This window comes from Conger conger, chromosome 5 (assembly GCF_963514075.1).
Source record: "Conger conger chromosome 5, fConCon1.1, whole genome shotgun sequence".
In the NCBI taxonomy this organism is placed as follows: Eukaryota; Metazoa; Chordata; class Actinopteri; order Anguilliformes; family Congridae; genus Conger; species Conger conger.
In genome coordinates, this window is record NC_083764.1 from 42,760,142 (window position 1) to 42,780,747 (window position 20,606).

General features: G+C 40.6%; 2 protein-coding genes across 4 annotated transcripts; both read right to left on the reverse strand.

Moving 5' to 3' along the window:
* Positions 1–723: 723 nt before the first annotated feature.
* On the reverse strand, positions 724–6,820 carry LOC133129221 (alkaline ceramidase 1-like). Of its 3 annotated transcripts, none has more exons than XM_061243154.1 (7): positions 6,631–6,820; positions 5,407–5,515; positions 4,808–4,922; positions 2,891–3,029; positions 2,315–2,452; positions 1,465–1,602; positions 724–1,070 (listed from the first exon to the last, which is right to left on the reverse strand). In XM_061243154.1, the coding sequence occupies exons 2-7, from the start codon at positions 5,497–5,499 to the stop codon at positions 893–895; spliced, it is 801 nt and encodes a 266-aa protein (XP_061099138.1). In that variant the 5' UTR covers positions 5,500–5,515; positions 6,631–6,820; the 3' UTR covers positions 724–892. The 3 variants fall into 3 exon arrangements, with proteins under 3 accessions (XP_061099138.1, XP_061099139.1, XP_061099141.1); XM_061243155.1 differs by having other exon boundaries at positions 6,627–6,820; XM_061243157.1 differs by lacking the exon at positions 6,631–6,820 and adding an exon at positions 6,171–6,255.
* A 5,392-nt stretch (positions 6,821–12,212) lies between these two features.
* Positions 12,213–19,047, reverse strand: LOC133129222 (acidic leucine-rich nuclear phosphoprotein 32 family member B-like). Its single transcript, XM_061243158.1, has 7 exons — positions 18,701–19,047; positions 17,814–17,963; positions 16,709–16,831; positions 16,118–16,301; positions 14,148–14,260; positions 13,917–13,953; positions 12,213–12,877 (listed from the first exon to the last, which is right to left on the reverse strand). Exons 1-7 carry the CDS (start codon positions 18,752–18,754, stop codon positions 12,768–12,770), a joined length of 771 nt encoding a protein of 256 aa, XP_061099142.1. The 5' UTR covers positions 18,755–19,047; the 3' UTR covers positions 12,213–12,767.
* Between the last annotated feature and the right edge of the window lie 1,559 nt (positions 19,048–20,606).

Consider the following 20,606-nt stretch of genomic DNA (forward strand, 5'->3'; position numbering starts at 1 on the left):
CAGAGTTGCCTTTTTTGGTCCGCCATTTTTGTTACTTCATAACACTTATATTCATTTTCTAAAGCAGGAAAACTCAGATCTGGTCCAGGAGTCCAGTAACACTTCTGGATTTCTGTTCTACCTGATAGCTTATTGATAAATTAATGCCACTGATTAGCTAGAGATTTAATTCACCGGGTGCCACAAGTTTAAATCAGTCCTGATGGGAAGAATGAAAATCAGAGGCTCATTCCAATTGACTATTTTTCTCCTCTTTTTTCTTCTCCTTTTCTACTCTTAGCTCCACCCATCACAAGAAGCTAGAAAAAGAGGCTAGAAAAAGGTGTGAAGATGGGGAAATCGAGAAAACGAGATTTAGGCAAATGAAATGTCCTTGCTCCTTCAAACGTTTGTTTGAAGTCAGGTCAGTTACAGACATGTGTGGCAGATGTGGATCCACAGGTCAATCAATTATACATCAATTAATTATGTGCTCATGATTCCTTGTTCAAAGGAAAGATTGGGAGTTCCTAACTTCTGCTTCTAGTTGCTAGAAGGAACATTTAACAGGTTGGAATCGATCAAATCAATCGATTTCCAGGTCAGAAGCAAGGAAAATAAAAAAGGATAAAAATAAACGATTGGAGTGAGCCCCAGTAGTACTACTGGCCTTGAGGACCAGATTTTAGTCTCCCTGCTCTATAGCATCCACAGTATAGTTCACTCACTAATCGATGAAATCGATAACTCATACATGCATTTACTACTATTCAGAATCACACCGCTGACTTACAAAACAGTCAGCACAAAAACATATAACAGATATATAAAACATGTATAAAAAAAGTTGCAGGTAATGTACAGAAAAATGGAGTGTCTTCATCTCATCACCCCCTCACACACAATGAGTTCATTAGTAGCATTTCTGTGCCTTGTTTGGGCCCTTGAGTACGACGTAAGGCAGGCCTAAATCCCAGTTATCACATGGCCAGTACTGTAGAGCTGGCTGAGAATAGGGGATCTCGTAGTGGGCATCCAGGTAGGACAGCAGGGAGGTACCGTAGGCTGTGGCTATCACAATCAGGATATGCCTAGGGGGAGGGGTACAACCATTAATGGACTTTATCTTGCACTCTATCAAAGAGGTTAAGAACAGAACAATGAGGAGAGCAATGGCTTATTCAACCACCCTCCATCTTCCAGGTCCTTCTTTCTTTTCTCTTCTTCTATCTTTCTCTCATAGCTCAATTTGTTTATCTTTTTGTAAATCTTTATCAGCAAGAAATGCCAATGTGTAATAAATAATGTGGCAAAGCTTAAGATACAAATAGTAATGTAGAAGTACTGCAGCTTTAGTAATAACAGCTGTAATAGCAAAATAATACACAGACTTTTAAATCTCAATCTCCACTCTCTCTCTCACTCTCTCCTTCTCTCTCCTTTCTATATCACACCTCTTTTCACCTGTCTATTTGTTCCTCTCACCAGAATCCATGCAGGTAGCAGAAGTTGATCTTTTGCCAGAAGCTGCAGCCGAAGCGATCACTGATCCAGCAGGCGATCGCGAGAACCCACAGGCCGATAGCTTGACGGACCAGTCGCAGCGCCTTGGTGTTTGTGCAGCTGTTGGAAAGAGAGGGATCAAGAGGGAAACTGAGAAAGGCCAAACAGCAGACACAACACACGGCATGTGAGATTGAGATGGAGCTGTCAATAATTTGACCACTATTAGTAGTAGTGGTAGTGGTAGTAGTAGTGGTAGTAGTAGTAGTAGTAGTAGTGGTAGTAGTAGTAGTAGTAGTGGTAGTACCAGTACCACCCAGACAAAGTTTTAAATCACCCCCCATTACTCTGGTTATTGCAATTCCAGATAGTCCTTGCAATTCCACATGGTGGCACTGTAAGGCTTTGATGTATGTTTTGGCCCATAACTTCTAAACAGTGTCGTCTAGAATCAAGATCTCCTTGGTTCATGCAGAACAAAATGTATATTCCCAATTTTATATGCATATGCCAAAATGTACTTTTGGAAAACCTACTAGTATGGGCTGTTTGACCTATCTTCAACAAGGTTAGAAAGAATCTTCGGAGACTGTAGCTCAATAATGATCAAAAACATGTTGACCTTTCAAAACAATATGGCCACCACGTGTCAATAAATTGTTGTGGGCATGGCCATTATTGCTAAGACAGCTATAACCGGTGAACGCTTTGTCCAATCTTCAGCAAATTTAGTACATTAGTGTAGTACTTGATTATGTTGTTGTTTCTTGTGATTGTGTGTTAAGTCATGGGTCAGGTGGTACACAGGATGGTGAAGAGTCTGGTGTCTTACCTGCGCATCTCAATGATCAGTGAGTAGACAACATGTATGGCAAAGCAGTTGAGAGCATAAGCATTGGCAACGGGCTTAACGAAAGAGGACACTGTGGTGATCACAGTAACCCCGAGAACCATCCAGGAGAAAGAAGACCTGCAAGAAGGAGAAAAGGGACCATAAAGAAGTTAAGTTTGGATGTTTTGTATAGTATGCATACACAATGCATGGACACACAAGCAAGTCCAAACAGGAATGAAAGAAAACACAGCAGTGAATAGTGACCTTCTAAGTATGTAATACAGAGTATGTAAAATTTGACCAATGGTACACAGAACAGCCTCGTCAACTTGGTAAGGCAGTGAGAATCGACAACTTTCGGTTTATCAGATTTTTAAGTGCTGTAATTTATCAGATAGTCTTGGTAGCCAATTGTTTTTATTGAAATGTAGTGTTTAGTGTTTCACATGCTAGAAAAAACACTAATCAGTCTTCTCAAGTAGCATCACTTAAAGATTGAAAAAGACTTAAAGACTTAAAGAAGAAATTCTGACATAATTGTCAATGGGAATATATGCTTAGTTATAACGCTACCTGTCCTTGACGAAGAAAGGGAAGTGCCTCCGGGGAAACCAGAGAGAGTAGCCAATAGCTATCACCCACAAAATAGAGAGCTCATCCAGCATCTGTCCCATTAGGCTGAGTGTCATATGGAAATACATAGAAAAAAGACCTAGAGAGAGGAGAGAGAGACATGGTAAATTGACTGCATTTATATAGAGCTTTACAATTGATGCCTCTCATTCACCCATTCACACACACACAGACACACATACACACACACATACTCACCAACAGCGATAGACTGCCATGCAAGGTACTCAGTTCATCGGGAGCAAATGGGGTTTAGGTGTCTTCTCAGAGACACTTTGACACACCCAGGGGAGAACTGGCAACCTTCCAATAGTTATAATGATGATACATTTTATGTTTTCCAACTGCCAGTCAACGGTTCTCACCTCCTTTATACACTCACTAAGCACTTTATTAGGTATTTATTAGACTTCTACTGCTGTGGTCTATCCACTTAGAGTTATTATATGTTGTGTGTTCAGAGATGCTCTTCTGCATACGACTATTGTAATGCGTGGTTATTTGTGTTATTTGTGTCACCTTCCTGTCAGCTTTGACCAGTCAAATGTCTCTCTTAATGAGATGTCTCTCATTAACACAGCGTTTCTGTCTGCAGAACTTCCGCTCACTTTTTTTTTTTTTGCACCATTCTTTGCTAGAGACTAGTGTGTGTGAAAGTACCAGGAGATCAGCAGTTTGTGAGATACTCAAACCACTGTCACCAACAATCATTCCACGGTCAAAGTCTCTCAGATCACATTTTTTCCTCTGAAAAATGACGCTCCTGACCCATATCTACATGATTGCATGCACTGCAATAAAGTGCTCTGTGAGTGTATTTAAGGAGAATATGAGTGCCACAAAGAACAATAATGGGAGACTTGGGGACACTGGAAAGAAATTGTATTGTGCACAATGGGAGGTTATTGTTCTTATCCAGGGCTGTAATTGTACTAATATTTTTGCGGAATATGCTGACATTTACACAGTTGTTAGATGTAATTTCTTATTATGCACAATATCAAAAAAACATACTCACAATCATTACAGGGGACTAGGGGCAATTCCAACACTTATTGGTTTTCACACTATTAATTGCTAGCAACTGAAGATATCAAAGTCAAACTTTTATGAAAGTCTTTCTGTCTTCCCAATGTTTATATTATTTACTAACTCAACTGACTCTAACGTGAAATGTCATGCTGGCAACTGTAATGGCAATAAATCTATTGTTTTCTCTATATTCATGAACAGCTATGTATAACTACATTAATTCACCAGTTTACCAACATATCAGGCAATTCAGAACCATTTGTAATATGTCACAATAAAAGGGTCCATAATCACTTAAATAGGTAATTTGGGACTTCTAATGGTCAAGAGAGGAATTGCAGCAACAAACACCCTGTAACCACAACACTGTTGATCCCTCCCCCTTCTCTGTGAGCATCCCCCCCCCCCCCCCCCCCCCTTACGCCATTGGCTGTGGCTATTAGAACCAATTTTCAACAAATGAGCGTGAAAACACAGTCATACAATGTTTTGGTACAGAGTGTGGAAACCTGAATTTCAGGACTATAAACACAGGTAGAGGGTGAGCCAACATGTCAGTGAGCCTTTTACAATGATAGGAAGGCCTTTACAATGGTTTGTAACAATGATTTAATACAAAAATCGTACTTATTGTACCTTTAAAAATAAATGTTTTCTATATGTTTCAGCTTATAAAATATACGAATTAACATGATTTTTACTAATATTTTGCATATGGGTGGGACAGTGCCTTAACAGGATGAGACCTGATTGTGGTAATTATTTTATAAGCCTCAACCATAGGGCTGGTGAGTCAGGCCTCAGGTGGATGCCCTGGGGACTTACCCACAAAGATCATCATGATCCAGACGAGGTGCACGGCCAGGTTTCTCTCCCTGGCATAAGGGTGCAGCAGATACAGCATGATGGGTGCAACCACGAAGAAGATGATATTGCTCATCTGTATGAGAGGACAAATAAGTATTCATCAAACAGCAATTTCCAAAACCGGCTCATCTATAGGTCATATTGCTGAGAGAAATAATGACTGCTACTGTTTCATGACACAAAGTCTGTATTAATCAGATACTTGAGGCCTTGAATACATTTGGAGCACTCCATCAACAATGAAAAAGAAAAAGTGGTCTATATGAGAGAAGGAAGAAGCTTAGCGCATTTACTGAAAATCATAGCATGGTATGTGCAGGCTCATTCTTCACTGAATCGAAGTTCACCTGCAAGTTACACTACATTATCTGGTTGATCAGATACCGTTATTATACACAGACATCACGCTGGCGTTTTACATAACTTAATAGCAAAAACTAGACTAGAATGCAGCACTGCTGCCTTGCCCTAGAGTTGTTCCTGCAACCTTCTGTAAACAAGTCAGGACAACATCACACTGTCACCACATGGAATACATGGGCTGCTGGCTGTCTTACCGTATTGAAATATTCAACCACTGTCTCGGAATGGCGGTAGTTGTCTTCACACCAGTCCACCTCCGAGCTCTCGTAGGAAAACATTCCTGCCATGACTGTGTCTTGAACTCTGAGAGAGAGAGAGAGAGAGAGAGAGAGAGAGAGAGAGAGAGAGAGAGAGAATTTCACTTATGATTTTGAATTTTTCTTGATATTCACAGAAAATATTCTACTCTGATTTTCATGTCACACTGCTGCGTATGTGCCATATCTTAAGATATATCTGCATCTGGGTTATGCTTCATGGATTGTGAAAATAAACTCTCCTTATCAAGACTGAAACCGGCCAGCATACAAAGATATAACACTCTTCCAACGGGAAACCAAGTCATATACATTTTCCTATATAGCCTACTGGATACTCATAATGTGAGATGTACGATTAGTTATATATTAGTGAATGTAATCTTCCTGTGATTCTCAATGAACTGCATATAGATGATACATTTCCAACGACAAATTATACTTTTATTGTGTTTGGTATTATAATGGTAGAATTACAAAATAAGTATGTACATTTGTCTGTCCTATATGTATCAGGCTGTCATATTGTTTTTGTAATGTTATTTTTATTGTTTTATTTTAATCGAATTGTTGTTTGCAAATTACAAAATAGAACTAAATTACTATATTCCACAGACAACAAAGAATACGATAGCATTATCTGCAATGTTCCCTGACACTTTGTCATTCACACTAAAAACACCACACAAGAGAGAACTTACCCCAGATAAATGTAAAGCGAAGCAAATTCGTGTTATATTTACAACCTACTCAAATTCAATTCATCTAGCAAAAAGGGAAAACTAAAACGAACGCATAGTGGTTCAGCAATGTCTGGATTGAAACACATAACTGCATGAATGAAATTCAATAGCAATATAGCACATCATTACAAGTGATGTAAATAAGCAATTTTCCTTCAAGAAATGACACCAGTAAGCTTTGAACGTTGATTATATACGGGCAGCTCTGTTACTATTAGTTACCAAAAACGACGCGCAAAGAGCGTCTTTGCATCTAAGCTTAAGCAGTCGCGCGTACGCCGCCCAAACGAACAGTAAGACAGATTGCTAATTAAATAAAACTACGCAACAAAACTGCGTACACATTAGAAGAGTGTGGAGCGTAATATGTCTACTTGATTTTACCATTGAGCTAGAATTGTTTTTAAAAATTACCTACTAGTCCCAAGATCCAGCCACTTGTAGAATGAGGTAGTTCTAATTGGAGACAAAAAAAGTTCCTTTTAAGTTCGGGTGTGCCTGTGACAGCACACGTTGGTTTAGTGTGCCGAGACAGCAGTTGAATTCTTGAACTATGTTTCAAGCAGCCAAGCCCAAAGGCAATTATGCATGGCAGTATTACAAGATTGATGAAGGGTAAATCTTCAATTTACAACTCTTTCACACTATGAAATATAAAGCATTGTTACTGGGCCCAATTCCAACAGGAGAGTGCACAAGTCTGAGGCAAAGCTGTCACAAGGGCACTTCTGTCACCTGCATAGACTGCGACCACAAGGGAGACTGGACCAGCACTGCCGTTAAACTGTCTCTGGTCTGAAAGTGTAAGTATAAATGAAGTAAAACAGGGATGCTTAAACATTCGATTACTCTTCACAGGTAAATGCATGCATTTCTGGGATAATACTGTACGTTAATGTGATAAATGGACAATCATGTGAGGCATGTTCATGATGCACAATAGCACAATGATCACTCCACGGCTCCTTGGAAACCTTGACATCGCACGGCATTAATATGGCCTTGAGGAAAAACACAATGGAATTGTTCTTAAGAGGGAGGAGAAATAAACGGGGGTTACAGGAGACAGGCCCAACTGGTCTGCCTTTCGATTCTACAAAACAAGCAGCTCCTGCTCAACCACTGTAAACAAAAGCCCAACAACGTGGTGGTGAAATAGCATATCAATTGCGAATGTGACATGTAAATTCTGGACTGTATGAAAAGGTGGGAAGGTATTTACAACAGCACTAGGGCACTCCTTGGATTGGCTGTGTACACAGTATCGAAGATATCATTCATGCCAAAAGAATTCAAACCAAGGAATAAGCCTCAGCTGCGTAGTTAGAATAAACTGGAATACACAGGTTAGACAGGTTTGTGGGCATTTATGAATCAATGCTCTTCTGCCATTTAACGAAACATATGGCATCGGGAAGATAATCATGGCAGAAATAGTGACGTTTTAAATAGGCTACTTATTATTGTTATGGAGTTTTTAAGACAATTTTCGATAAAATATAGGCCTAAACAGTGCAGTCCGTAAGTATTTGGACACTTGGTACAATTGGTACAGACCAAAAGAACAGAAACTGGACCATCTTGTGTGCACTCTTTTTACCAACTGTACCGTCTTTGTGTGCACTGAACAGTACTGTGCAAAAGTCTTAGGCACCAGTATAACATTCTGTACAGATAAGATGTTTTCAAAAATAATTCAATGGAAGGTCCTAAATAAACGTACTATACAATTTACATAAGATTTGAGTAATTTGGCAGAATTACTTCGCCGTTAAAACTGCATCACTTGTCTGAGATAGCCAACGCTGTCCTGCCGTTCTTTAAGACAATCAGCAGGGAGGTTGTTCCAAGCATGTTGGAGAACTTGCCACAGTTCTTCTGCAGACTTTGGTTGGCTCCTTGCTTCTGATCTGACAGCCTTGTTTTTGTGTAAAAAGTAGTCAACTGCTTACAATATAATGTAATATCTTACTTTTTAAAATTAAATACAAAAATGTCTTTTGGAAAATGAATATTTGGAAATCTCAAATGTGTTCTTTTATACTAACACCAAAATATACACACTACACACACCAAAAAATAAACATATATATAATAAAGTCTAGGGTGCTTAAGACTTCTGCACAGTACTGTATATTAATGACCATCTTTACAGTTACCTGTCCAATTCAGTGAAAACATTTTAAAGTGTGACTGGGATAATTAATCATTCAGACAACTCTGGGGATGGAATTCGCTAAGCGCACAACCTTCTGCCCCACCTACTGCTTACTGCTGTGTAAACATCTATGCCAAGCTCTCTGTGTCAAAAACACAGAGCACCATTCTCAACAATGCATTCTCAAATAAATTCTGAAAGCATGTGAACTACCGAAGGATATATATATATATATTTTTTTATGGATCTTCGTCTTCAGAGAAGCAGTATGACTTGGAAGGCTGCATACATCTGCACAAATAATACAAAGCCTACCGAACAGTTCAAAAGTCACCTGATCACTTTGTGATTGAAGCAGTAGCCAGGGCTATAAAGGAACAGCACCAGCATTGTTCTTGTATAGCAGTGTTGGTCATAGGTAACAGTTGTATGAAGGCAAGTATAGTGTGGCCTACATTATACAGTTGTGTTCAAATAAATAGCAGTGCGTTAAAAAAAGTGAACTAAGTGCTAATATTTCTTAATAGCTTTTAGTGCAATAATTCAAATGTAGTGGAAACCACACATTCAATTCCAAATTAAAGCATTAGCAAAATGTATCAAGTCTGCGTTATTCTTGCAAAGAAAAGGAATATTAATCTGTAAAAAAAAATGGCAGTGTTGACATTTTTCTCTTCAAACTCTTCAAACTGTATAAACTGAAGAAATGTTTAAAGATTTAACTTCACTTTAAGTTACTGAACTAATATTTAGTTGCATAACCATTGTTACTGCACATTGAGTCAACCAACTTCTGTCACCTAGAAACAGGTATTTCAGCCCAGGATGAACAAACTACATTGAATTGAATTGAATACATTTTTGGGTTTTGCTTCAGAAACTGCATTTTTAATGCAATCCCTGGTATACAAACCAAACACGCAGTATGAAAAACATCCCCGTACCATGCTTTACTGTCTTCACTATCTTGAATTCAGTACCCGGGGGTCGTCTGACGTAATGTCGATGACCGCTAGCCCTGAAAAGAACAATTTTACTCTCATCAGTCCATTTACATTTACATTTTAGTCATTTGGCAGACGCTTTTAATCCAAAGCGACTTACAAGTGCATAGGTTCTACCACAAGTCAAAGCATCACATCCAGAACTAGGAAAATACACCTGGACTGCTGTTCTAAACATATAGTCGTCATCATAAGTGCAAATTCTTTTTTTTTTGTTTTTTTTTTTTGGGGGGGGTTAGACAGGGATAGGGGTATCAGAAGGGGGGGGGGCGGGGTAAATCAGGAAGGAGGACTAAGGTAGAGTTTGAAGAGGTGTGTTTTGAGTCTGCGTCGAAATAGGGGGAGGGATTCTGCTGTCCTGACAGTGGTAGGCAAGTCATTCCACCACTGAGGAACCAGAACGGAAAACAGGCGTGAACGTGCAGCTCGACCGCCAGGTGCCCGTAGAGAGGGAACCGTAAGGCGACCAGAGCTGGCAGACCGGAGTGGTCTAGCTGGGGAGTAGGGAGTGATCAGGGATTGTATGTAATGTGGGGCAGTCCCCTTAGCAGCCTGAAATGCCAACACTAGGGCCTTGAATCGGTCCACAGAATGTTATGCCATTTCTCATTGGGCCAAACAATGTGTTCCTTGGGAAATTCTGCACATGCCCTTTTCCTTTTTTAAAGATATTTTTTAGGCCTTTTTCAGCTTTATTGGACAGCATATAGAAACAGGAAGAATGGGGGCGAGAGAGGGAAAGACATGCGACAAATTGTCAGACGGTCGGATTCGAACCGTTGACATCGCGGCTCACAATGAGCACGCAGACAGTGCTCTACAGGCTGCGCCACCGAGACACCCCAGCACATGCCCTTTTTCAACAATGGTGCTTCTTGCTGACAGCTTCGATCAAGCGTCTTCTGACTGGAACAGCACTTACAGGTAAGTTTCTGGAGCTGATGAATGGCTGAATCTTTGCCATTCTGACTATTCTTAAATCTGTTTTAACAGTAGTTGCTTGTTTTCTACCACTTGTTTTGGGTTTTTGTTGCCATTTTAAAGCATATGAGACCATTTTAGCCGAGCATCCTATAATTTGCTGCACTTTATACGTTTTCCCCTCTCCAACCAACTTTTTTATCAAATGATGTTGTTCCTCTGAACAATGTTTGGAACAGCCGATTTTACTTAGCAGTTCAGAAAGAAATATATTTTATAACAATGTGTGAAACATTGTTGGAGATGGAGACGCTGTGCTGTAGAAGACAGCGTCTTTCGGATGAGGCGCTAAACCGAGGTCCCGACTCGCTGTAGTGATTAAAATCCCATCACACCCTTTGCAAAGAGGAGGAGGTTCCCGGTGTCCTGGCTAAATTCCCAACCTGCCACCTAAGCATTCCCTGATTTAACTAGCTAAATTTGTCTATTCCCTCTCTTCTCTAGCTGATTTATGGAGAGCATCCTGGCACAAAATAGCTGCCATTGCATCACCCAGGTGGGTGCTGTACTTTGATGGTGTTTCAGAGTCCACCCTATCACTATAAAGTGCTTTGAGTGCAAGAAAGCACTATATAAACTATCTAGCTATTAGCACAAGATACTGATGCAGCCGTACTGTCTTGAGTTTCATACAGTGGAGTAGGCCGAGTGATGACGCTTTGGGAAATGAACGCAACAATGAACAGCAGTTAGAGCCCAATAGCCCTACACTGGTTGCACCACTGCGCTTCATACATAATGGCATTAGCTACATTTATTCATAAATCTGTAAGACTTCGATTTCCGAAATTAACAGAAGCTCTACCATGTTTTTGTAAACGATTCCAAACCCATGCTAATAACTGGAGTAGCCTACTGACAAAAATGTAATTGCATTTTCAAACTTTATTTTGGGCCATCTTAAAACAGTCTTAAATGTCTTTGAATGTCAACACTGTGGGTCAGACAATAGCCAAATTGCCAAATTAAAGATTTACATTTGCATTGCCATCGTGCTCACAGATGTCCAGGAGACCGTAGTTAAAGTCGTGTAGGCTACGTCCAGGTATTCTGGTTGACGGAGTGCCATTTTTTAAATTGCACCGGTTCAAATGATAATTCATGTTTTCATCCGTCTTCTGTATGGCTTCTGCCTGACAGACTTGATAGGCATGAAATGTGCCGAATCTACTGCCATTGAGATCTTTGTTTCAGACAGGGTTGTGTACTTATAATTCCGTGGTCACGTTAATGTCCATTATACAACGGACAGGTTCGGTCCATTGTCTCTATTGGTCTAGCCACGCCAATATCCAGGATATATATGCACGGCTAAATGGAACTTTCACAAGTTTTAGTTGACTGGACTAATGATTTTACATTTATGGCAATGACAATATGGCTTATATATTTATGCAACAGTAAACTTCGCCAATGTATTTGATTTTATATGGCGCAGGGCAATTTTTCTGCAGACAGGATTAATGTGGCCTGAAAGTGAGCTTACCATTTCAGCTTTAGAAAAATATTTTTTGGTTATTAGTTAGCAGTTTTTGGTAATGTTTACAACTCCGTTTCGGATAACCGTTTAAACATTTAATCGATCACAACACTATTGGCTACGATTGGCTTATTTTGCCCTTGGGCCCAGGGTCTTCAGACCAAGCATTTCAAACCATTTTAAGACAAAGCAAACATCGCTCGTGAAAACAGGGACTTAACAGAATTAGTTTGAACGACGGCTTGTAATAAAGCTCACACAAATGCAAGGATACTGCGCACGCACGCGCGCGCACGCACACACATACACACACACACACGCACGCACGCGCACGCGCACAAAGAGCCACAAAAAAAAAAAAAAAATGTAGACGACTCTTCCACAAAACGGATCATTCTTTTAATATGGCACACAGTTTAAAAAAAAAAAATCAACTAGTTGGCTAAAACCACTGCAGAATGGCATTAAAAAATGCAAGCATGTCAAATCTATACAGTGTATTATTTACATTTCCACAGTGCAGACTGCATTGTGCATGTCTGGATGCACCTGAGGGGGGGATCTCTGTTGCCCAGTATGTTCACTGATGAGACATCACTAACCCCAATCTTAGCCAGATAATACTGCATCTCACAAAGCCAAAGTATCTTTGTTGTGTTCAAGGAAAGCACAACGGAAGTGACCGAAAGGCAAAGTTACAAACTCTGAAAAAGTTCAAGTTTCCAAATATAAGATATGTACAGTACAAGAAAATTTGACTGCTGAGAACCCAAATGTGAGGTTTGGCTTTGGTTGGTGGAAGAGAATATTAGCAGCCACACTTCCCAAATCTACTCAGGATCACCCTAATCCCCATGCTCCCTCAAGCAGCTGCACCACAGTGTATTTAATGAAAACTAGCCCGGAGAAACCCTTGTCGGAGTGGAGAAGCTCTATTCATCGTCATCGTCATCACCATCGTCGTCGTCATCATCATCATCATCATCCTCATCTTCCTCCTCTCCATCACCCTCCCTTTTCCTCTTCTCCCCCCGACTTGTCTCTGGAGAAAATAAAATAAAAAAGAGAATGTCACATTTTGGCGTGCACTGTTCCGTATGAACACACCAGACATTACCAAAGCACATACAAAAATAATTACTTTGTCACTTTAGAACCCAGTAACATTGTTTATTAAAGCAAGTTTGTTTGAACCTAAAAATAGGCTACATACAGTAATGTTTTCCTCCAAGCTAGGCTGTTTCACATTGAGCAAAACAGATAATCTCATGAGTTAGATCTGGTTAACTAGCTAGCAGGCAGGCAGTAACTATCAAACAACTCACAACCAATGTTATAGTCTTAACCACCATGATTTCCTTCTTTTTTTCCCCCCTTTTTGCAATAAGCATCTCAGTCTCCACTTGTTGCTGGATTAATGTTACAGATGAGAACCACAGTCCCCTGCGTAAAAAGTATGAGCTGCCATCAACCCAAATATCTCCAATATTCCCCAAGGTATCTTGTTTTCTCCAGTTTGTTGTATTGTGGAATCTCATGTTCACATGGGTATGAGCACTTCAGTAGTACGAACTACAAACTTTTGATTATGCGAAGAAACGTCACAGCGGCCTGAAGCTATTATTAAGGCAGCCTTTTGTAGCTGCTATGGGCTCTAGAGGGTTACTTGCGCAAATATGCTTTTTATTGTTAAGCCATTACATAAGCAGGATAATGACAGGGTCTAGCAGGGCATGCAGTTGTGTTAGGATACTTTGCCCTTCTCTGGGGACTCGCAGGACCATGATGACTATGACATGCGGACAACTTATCTCAAGAGAATTTAGGTTTATTACAATGAGCAAGGGAGAGATAGTCACAGAACATACACTAGCAGTCTGTTGAGAGAATCTCTAAAGACAGTGTATGGACTGCTTAAGTAGTCCGGTCATACATAACAAAGAGTATGCCATTTTATTGAATTGGAAAGTATTCCAGAAGAGTCAAAATGGTTGCATAGCAGGCAAGTATAGAATATCTAGAATGCCATTATACCCAATGCAAAGCCTATGGAAGAATATTAAGTGATATGAACTACAAACCTTGCTCTTCATCACTGTCTTCCTCCTCATCATCATCCTGAAAAGAACACCGAAAGATAAATTGTTGTTAGTTCTTTGCACACAAATCCAGCAACTACCACATAAAAATATTCTAAAACCATGGGTATTTCCACTGAATCTCATGAAGGAAGGAACACTGAAGGCAATCGCAGCCCTTTAAAGCCCAGCAGCAGGAAACTAGCAAGTCTTAATATTCAATCATCTGCTTACATCATCCCCAGCTTCAACGTCATCATCATCCTCGTCATCGTCGTCATCATCATCCTCCTCTTCCACATCCAGTTCTCCTTCCTCGCTCTCCTCATCCTCACTCAGCCCGTCTTCTGGAGAAGAAAACAGTAACCCAAAGCACAGACTGATAAATACTCCTTCACTGCATCTTCTCACCAATAGAACAAAGGCTTTCCCCAATGTATTTTTTAAGCAAATGACAATCAGTTGCTGTGCCAATTCAAGTAAAAATAACATGGTGGGCTCCATAATTTTAATTTTAAACATAAGTGCGCTTTGTTAATGATTGAATGGAAATCAACCGAAGTCTCGCACCAATCATTAGTCTCCCTGGTCTAATACTTTGTCCAAACACCCTGGGCAAAGATGACACCCATGAGTCTTTGTATTGAAAACCATTCTTTCAACAAACCGGTGTCAACCAGTGGCAGATGGGTTCCCCTACTGAGTCAGGTTCCACACAAGGTTTCTTCCTGTCAGCCAGGGAGGTTTTTCACTGTTGCCCTAGGCGTACTCTTGGGGACCGGTTTCTCTGTAAAGCTGCGTTGTGACAAAACCCCTTTGTTAGAAGCACTATGCAAATAAAAAAGTATTGATTGGAAAAAATATTCCGGAGAAACAATTCTTGTAGTATCCACTGCATATCTAGCAGCAGGCTCATTTCATACCTTGGACCCTTGATGACCAGCCCCGGTTAAGTTTTTTTTCTGCATTCATTCCTTTTCACAGCGCAATTTTCGATCACGATGGTAACAGGATATATCGTTTGAAAGCGTTAACTTACGGTTCTATCTGTATAACCTATTTTAAGATGCTATTGCTTTAGCAACAACTTATTTCATAACACGTGGGTGGTTAAGGCGTGGGGGGGACCGCACCACTGCATTTCGGAAATCCACATACTACAGGAAATACGGTAATGTCAGTGTCCTTTTCACAACAACGTTCCAGGGGACCAAATGCATTATAGTTAAAACATTAACATTAAAAATGTGCCAACTCATCTGCGTGCAAGCTAATTCAGCATAACTTCAGCTCAAAGAACCGACGACAGACATGTTATTGAAGTAACTACTAAAAAGCATTTTAGCTACCGACAATCTCAAGATGGTCGTACAATTGGTGTATAGTTTGCTAGGCTTGCAGAAAACACAATTCCTTGACTGCATTTAGCGAGACGCACACAGACTGTTGCACAGTTCTTGAGATTTTATGCCAAAAAAGGTGGGTCTGAGTGAAGGTACAGCTACAATAATCTGTATCCAGGGAAACAAATCTTTTCAGTGAGGGGAAAAAATAATAAAATAAAATGCTTCCACTTGAAGGTACAATTGGTAATTTCTCACTTCTAACGGTCAAGAGAGGAATAGCAGCAACAAACACCAGAACTGAACTACTTGAACAGCTAAGTGAAGAAGTTAAAGCCGTTTAGCCAACGACTACGTTCCATACATACTCTATACAACTGCTTAACTTCATTTACTTTACTTAAATTATATTAAATGTAAATGTATTTAAATAAAAGGATGTAGTTTCCCCATACATTTGAAGATAACATGTACAGTGAACTCCAGAATTATTGGCACCTTCAATTAAAACAGGAAAAAAAGGATGCAAGTGCACGTTGTCCCACAGACTGTGAAGACCATAAAGAACCCAGGGATCACAGTTTAAGAATTGCAGACTGGTTGAGTCTTAGTTGTTAACAAGTCTCTAAAAGACTTGTTAAAAAGGCTTTCTGTGATTATTTTTTTTTTGGATGGCAACTGTCAACCTTAACATAGCCTGCTGTGTTGTGTAGACTATCGACCCACGCATTCTAACAATAGCCAATTGCCAAATGTTGGGAGATCGTGCAAGTGCGACAGAGATTATGGAAGATTCGCATGGATGTTTGTGGTGGCGGAGTCGATGTGCCGATGAGCAGGCTCTCTGAAAGGCGCTCTCACCGTCCTCGTCCAGCTCATCGTCCAGGAGGTCGGGGTCTGAGTCCAGGGCCTCCTGGTCGTCGGCGTCGAAGCCGTCCAGGTAGGTGATCTGAGGCAGGAGCTCCAGCACGCTGTCCCTGTAGTCCAGCAGCATGGTCACCTCGCAGTTAAACAGGTCCACGCTGCTCAGCGCAGCCAGCTTCTTCTGCAGGGGGGGGGGGGGGGGGGGGCATCACAGGAAGGGGGGTAAGGCTGGCTCAGTGCATGCACACATGCATGTACAGCGGCTTCAGAATGTATTCAGACCCCTTCCCTTTTTGCGCTTATATGCATCTAAAGTACAGTAAGGATGAGCTGTACGATGAGCGTCCAATTCCAGATGGATAATAAAGTGATATTCTATTCTTGCAAACAACCCATTCCGCTCGGAAAGCTGTCGTGGGCCCAGTTTGCCTTTGCCGCAAATGTTGCACTAAAGCCCCCTGGCTAAATAACAAGACTCCCCACCTACCTAACATACTTCTCTGTATCCAGTGAAAGTACATGCATGCACAACACTCACGCACCAACTCAGTAAAACACTTTACACGCACACACAGTGAGAAACATTACCAGGGGATCTAGTGTGCTGAGGTCTTTGATCTTGTTCCCACTGAGATTAAGGTGCGTGAGGGCTGGTGTCCGCTCAGCAAGGGCCTCTAGCCCCCCTGAGATGCGATTGTCACTTAGCTCGAGCTGTAAAAGATTTCAGCACACAAGACCAGTTCAAATATACATAAGATTGCCTCAAAATAACACAATCCATCCCAAAGCTCCAATCGCCATCTACGTATAGACATGTAGCTACTGCTGATACAGTATAGAACACAGTTCTTTGCTGAATGGCTTTAAGTCATCAAGGGTCCAAGGTATCAAATGAGCCTCAAACCATCATGCTGTTGTCAGATATGCAGCAGATAAGGATGGATCACTTCGAGGGTTGTTTCTCCTGAATAATTGTCCTACTGAACCAAATGGGGAGAGGAGAAAAAAAAAAAAAAAAAAAACAGATAAAAATAAAATAAAAAAAAGATTCAAAAAAAAAAAAAAACCCTTGAAGCGATCAGTCCATATTTCTTGCATATCTGACAACAGCATGATGGTTTGAGGCTCATTTGATACCAAGGACCCTTTGACTTAAAGCTATTTAGCCAACACATGGGTTCTATACTGTATCAGCATAATTTACAGCTAAATCTAGTCCCACCCCCCAATTCTCAGAGATCCATATGCAAAGTTTCATTCATCGTTATTGTATGCATTTACTTTCTGAACAATAGGTTACCCTTGTTTGAAGGGTCAAAAAGTTTTTTGTCATCTAAAAAGTAACCATTTTTTTTAACCATATTGGATATTGCAATAAGTAGAACTGGAACCGAAATAGATGAAATCCAAAAGATACCAAACCCTAGACCCAAACTTTTTTTTCCAGAAATAATGTCCCTGTTGTGCAGTAATATATCTAATGAATGTGCTTATACTGACTTTCATTGTTTTGGCTGTGGTCCAGCCTATTGCAGCATGATTGTACAGCCTATAACTGGAGTTCCAATCGATTAAATGTCAGCAGTTAACAGAAACATGAAGATAATGAAAATGTACATGAATTTTACAAATCACCAAGAAGTCAATTTAATACACTTATGAATACACACACACACACTTTCTGGCCATTTACCTTTCTGAGCTTGGGGAGTTTTGGCAGCTTATCAAGTGAGACCAGGTTGACATTGATCATACTGAGGAATTCCAAGTTCTGAAATTCAGACGACAGGCCCATAATCTTGCCATCGTCAGAGCGGCAGTTATCCAGAACGAGTTCTTTCATCTGAAATAGAAAAAGTGACAAATTAAATAATCAATTTTGGAATCGCTACGCGTCATGAGCTTGTGGTCTGGGAGCCTGTGTTTGCCTCAGCCGGGAACTGGGAGATGCGTTTAGAATACACCGCCCCTACTTGCAGCGTTGTGTTAAAACAGACTTTTATATTTGATACATAATTTGACTCGACTGGTATTCGTTTTCAGTCATATGCGTAACACCCATCTGAACTGCAGGTTGTAGCTTAGTTTGCTTAATGGTTAACATGAACAAGCCTTCACACGTGCAGTTCAATGTTGACGCTTAAGCGTGTGGTAGGTTACATGGTGCAATCGTGAACATTAACGTGCCCTGACGGCCAAGTTGTTAGCTACTTTACCCTTCGGGGTTCAAACAATACACAACAGACGAAACAATGTATCGCAATCCCTGGAAATTGTATTCCTTTAAAGCTTCTTTGTTTGTAAAAGTACATTGGCTCACATAGAGAGCGCGAACTCAAACTGCGCTGCTGGCCATGTGCGTGGTCAAGTGTGGAAAAGTATGCTATTCTACCCAATGAGGTTACGTTGTCAGTGCTTGCCTTGAAAAGCCGCGCCATAACGAAAATTCAAAAAGGTAGCAAGCCAGCTAGGCATTACAAGTTACTCAGAAACCTTTATTCCTTTATTCCAAGAAATCGTGGAGTTTGCTCTATAGGTAACACATATGCGAACGCAGGCGCAAGGTTTAGCGAACTTTACCTCTGCCGGCTTCCTGTTCCGAAGTTCTAAGTTGATTCTTTTCTCCATGTCCATCTTGCTTGGTTGGTACCTTGCTAGCTCTTATAGAGCGCACTTATGGAAGCTGTAGTTAGCTAATAGTGTTAACTACCTGACTGTAGTCCCGAATATTAGAACAAAGGTGAAAACCAATGCTTCGCTATTAAAGTTTTCAAAAACAATATCTAACCAATTACACGAGGAAAGCAATTGCAGGCAAGCTCCGTATGTGCAGTCTTACAACAGTTAATGTTACTACTAGTAACCAGTCCACAAAGGTTAGCTACTTAGCTATTCCAGGCGCCAACTTCTTCTTCCTCTAGTGTTTCTTGGCTGTTTGAAAACAACTTATGGTGTAGTACCGCCACCATCTGGACTGGAGTGTGGGTCGATGTACTTTGGGATACGCTATCACAACATGCCAACTGTAATAGTACGTGAATTAATAGTTCAATTATTTTAGATAGTCCTGTTTCTATACTATGCAGAAATCTAAATAGTTCCCCGAAGCACTCATTATCTGAATTCCTTTGGATAACATCTCTGATCTAACCTCATTTTTCTCTCAATAAATTTGTAGCTTATCTGTCTGTCTTGTATGCTTTACACATTCACGCTCTACGGTTTCCTGCTGTAATCACAACTAATACTATTGTGTTTCTTCATTAAAACAGTGTACTATTTAGACCTGTATGACCAAAACCCAATCATGAAATAACATCCTCCCGCTTCCTCCTATTCCTTCCAGCACTTCGAGTCCAGCACACTCTTCTTTTGTATAAATGATGCCAGTCTTTCCTTGACTCCATTGCCTTTGCCGTTTTCCATAAATCTGGATTGAATCAGTTATCTGTTTTACTATAACTTAAGTCTACCACTGGCTCTCTAAACATCCAAGGTTTTCAAAAGTTTTCTTAGCTGACTGAAGTGGAACCCGGTGTGTTCTTATGCTGCTGTAACCTATCCATTTCAAGGTTTGACAAGGTTCCTCTGTGATGCTCTTCTGCATACCATTGTTGTAACACATTTGAGTTCCTCTGACCTCTCTCATTTACAAAGTGTTTTTGCAGACAAAACTGGATGTGTATTGTGTATAATACATTAATTCATTAACCTAACCCGCTTATCCTGAACAGGGTCGCAGGGGGGCTGGAGCCTATCCCAGCATACATTGGGCGAAAGGCAGGAATACACCCTGGACAGGTCGCCAGTCCATCGCAGGACACACACACCATTCACTCACACGCTCATACCTACAACAATTTAGACTCTCCAATCAGCCTAACCTGCATGTCTTTGGACTGTGGGAGGAAACCCACGCAAACACAGGGAGAACATGAAAACTCCACACAGAGAGGCCCCGGCCAACGGGGATTCGAACCCAGGGGATTCGAACCCAGGACCTCCTTGCTGTGAGGCGGCAGTGCTACCTACTGCACCATCCGTGCCGCCATGTGTATAATAGGATAGGATATATTTTAACTGTTGTGTGTCAAAACCCAAGATCAGCAGTTTCTGAGAAATTCAAAGCACCCCCCTGGCACCAACAATCATTCCACATTCAAAGTCACTGATATCACATTTCTTCCCCATTGTAATATTTGGTCTGAACAACAACTGAACCTATTGCATGCCTTATGCATTGTAAATGGTAAATGGTTGACATTTATATAGCGCCTTTATCCAAAGCGCTGTACAATTTATGCTTCTCATTCACCCATTCATACACACACACACCAACGGCAATTGGCTGCCATGCAGGTTACCAACCAGCTCATCAGGACTCCAGGAGGTTGCACCACAACCTTTTTTTCTGTGGTTTGATAGATAATTATGAGAAATAGAACTCACTGGCAGTTTGAGCTTCATACTCCCTTTTGTTTTTCCA

Excerpts from the sequence above, each read along its gene's own strand:
- LOC133129221 (XM_061243154.1), bottom strand. The coding sequence starts at position 5,499 with ATGGCAGGAATGTTTTCCTACGAGAGCTCGGAGGTGGACTGGTGTGAA. Across the intron at positions 2,453-2,890 it reads CCTTTCTTCGTCAAGGACAG|GTCTTCTTTCTCCTGGATGG; the intron begins GTAGCGTTATAA and ends TCCTTCTTGCAG. Across the intron at positions 1,071-1,464 it reads TGCTACCTGCATGGATTCTG|GCATATCCTGATTGTGATAG; the intron begins GTGAGAGGAACA and ends CCCTCCCCCTAG.
- LOC133129222 (XM_061243158.1), bottom strand. The coding sequence starts at position 18,754 with ATGGACATGGAGAAAAGAATCAACTTAGAACTTCGGAACAGGAAGCCG. Across the intron at positions 13,954-14,147 it reads ACGTTGAAGCTGGGGATGAT|GATGATGATGAGGAGGAAGA; the intron begins GTAAGCAGATGA and ends TGTTCTTTTCAG. Across the intron at positions 12,878-13,916 it reads AGACAGTGATGAAGAGCAAG|AGACAAGTCGGGGGGAGAAG; the intron begins GTTTGTAGTTCA and ends TATTTTCTCCAG.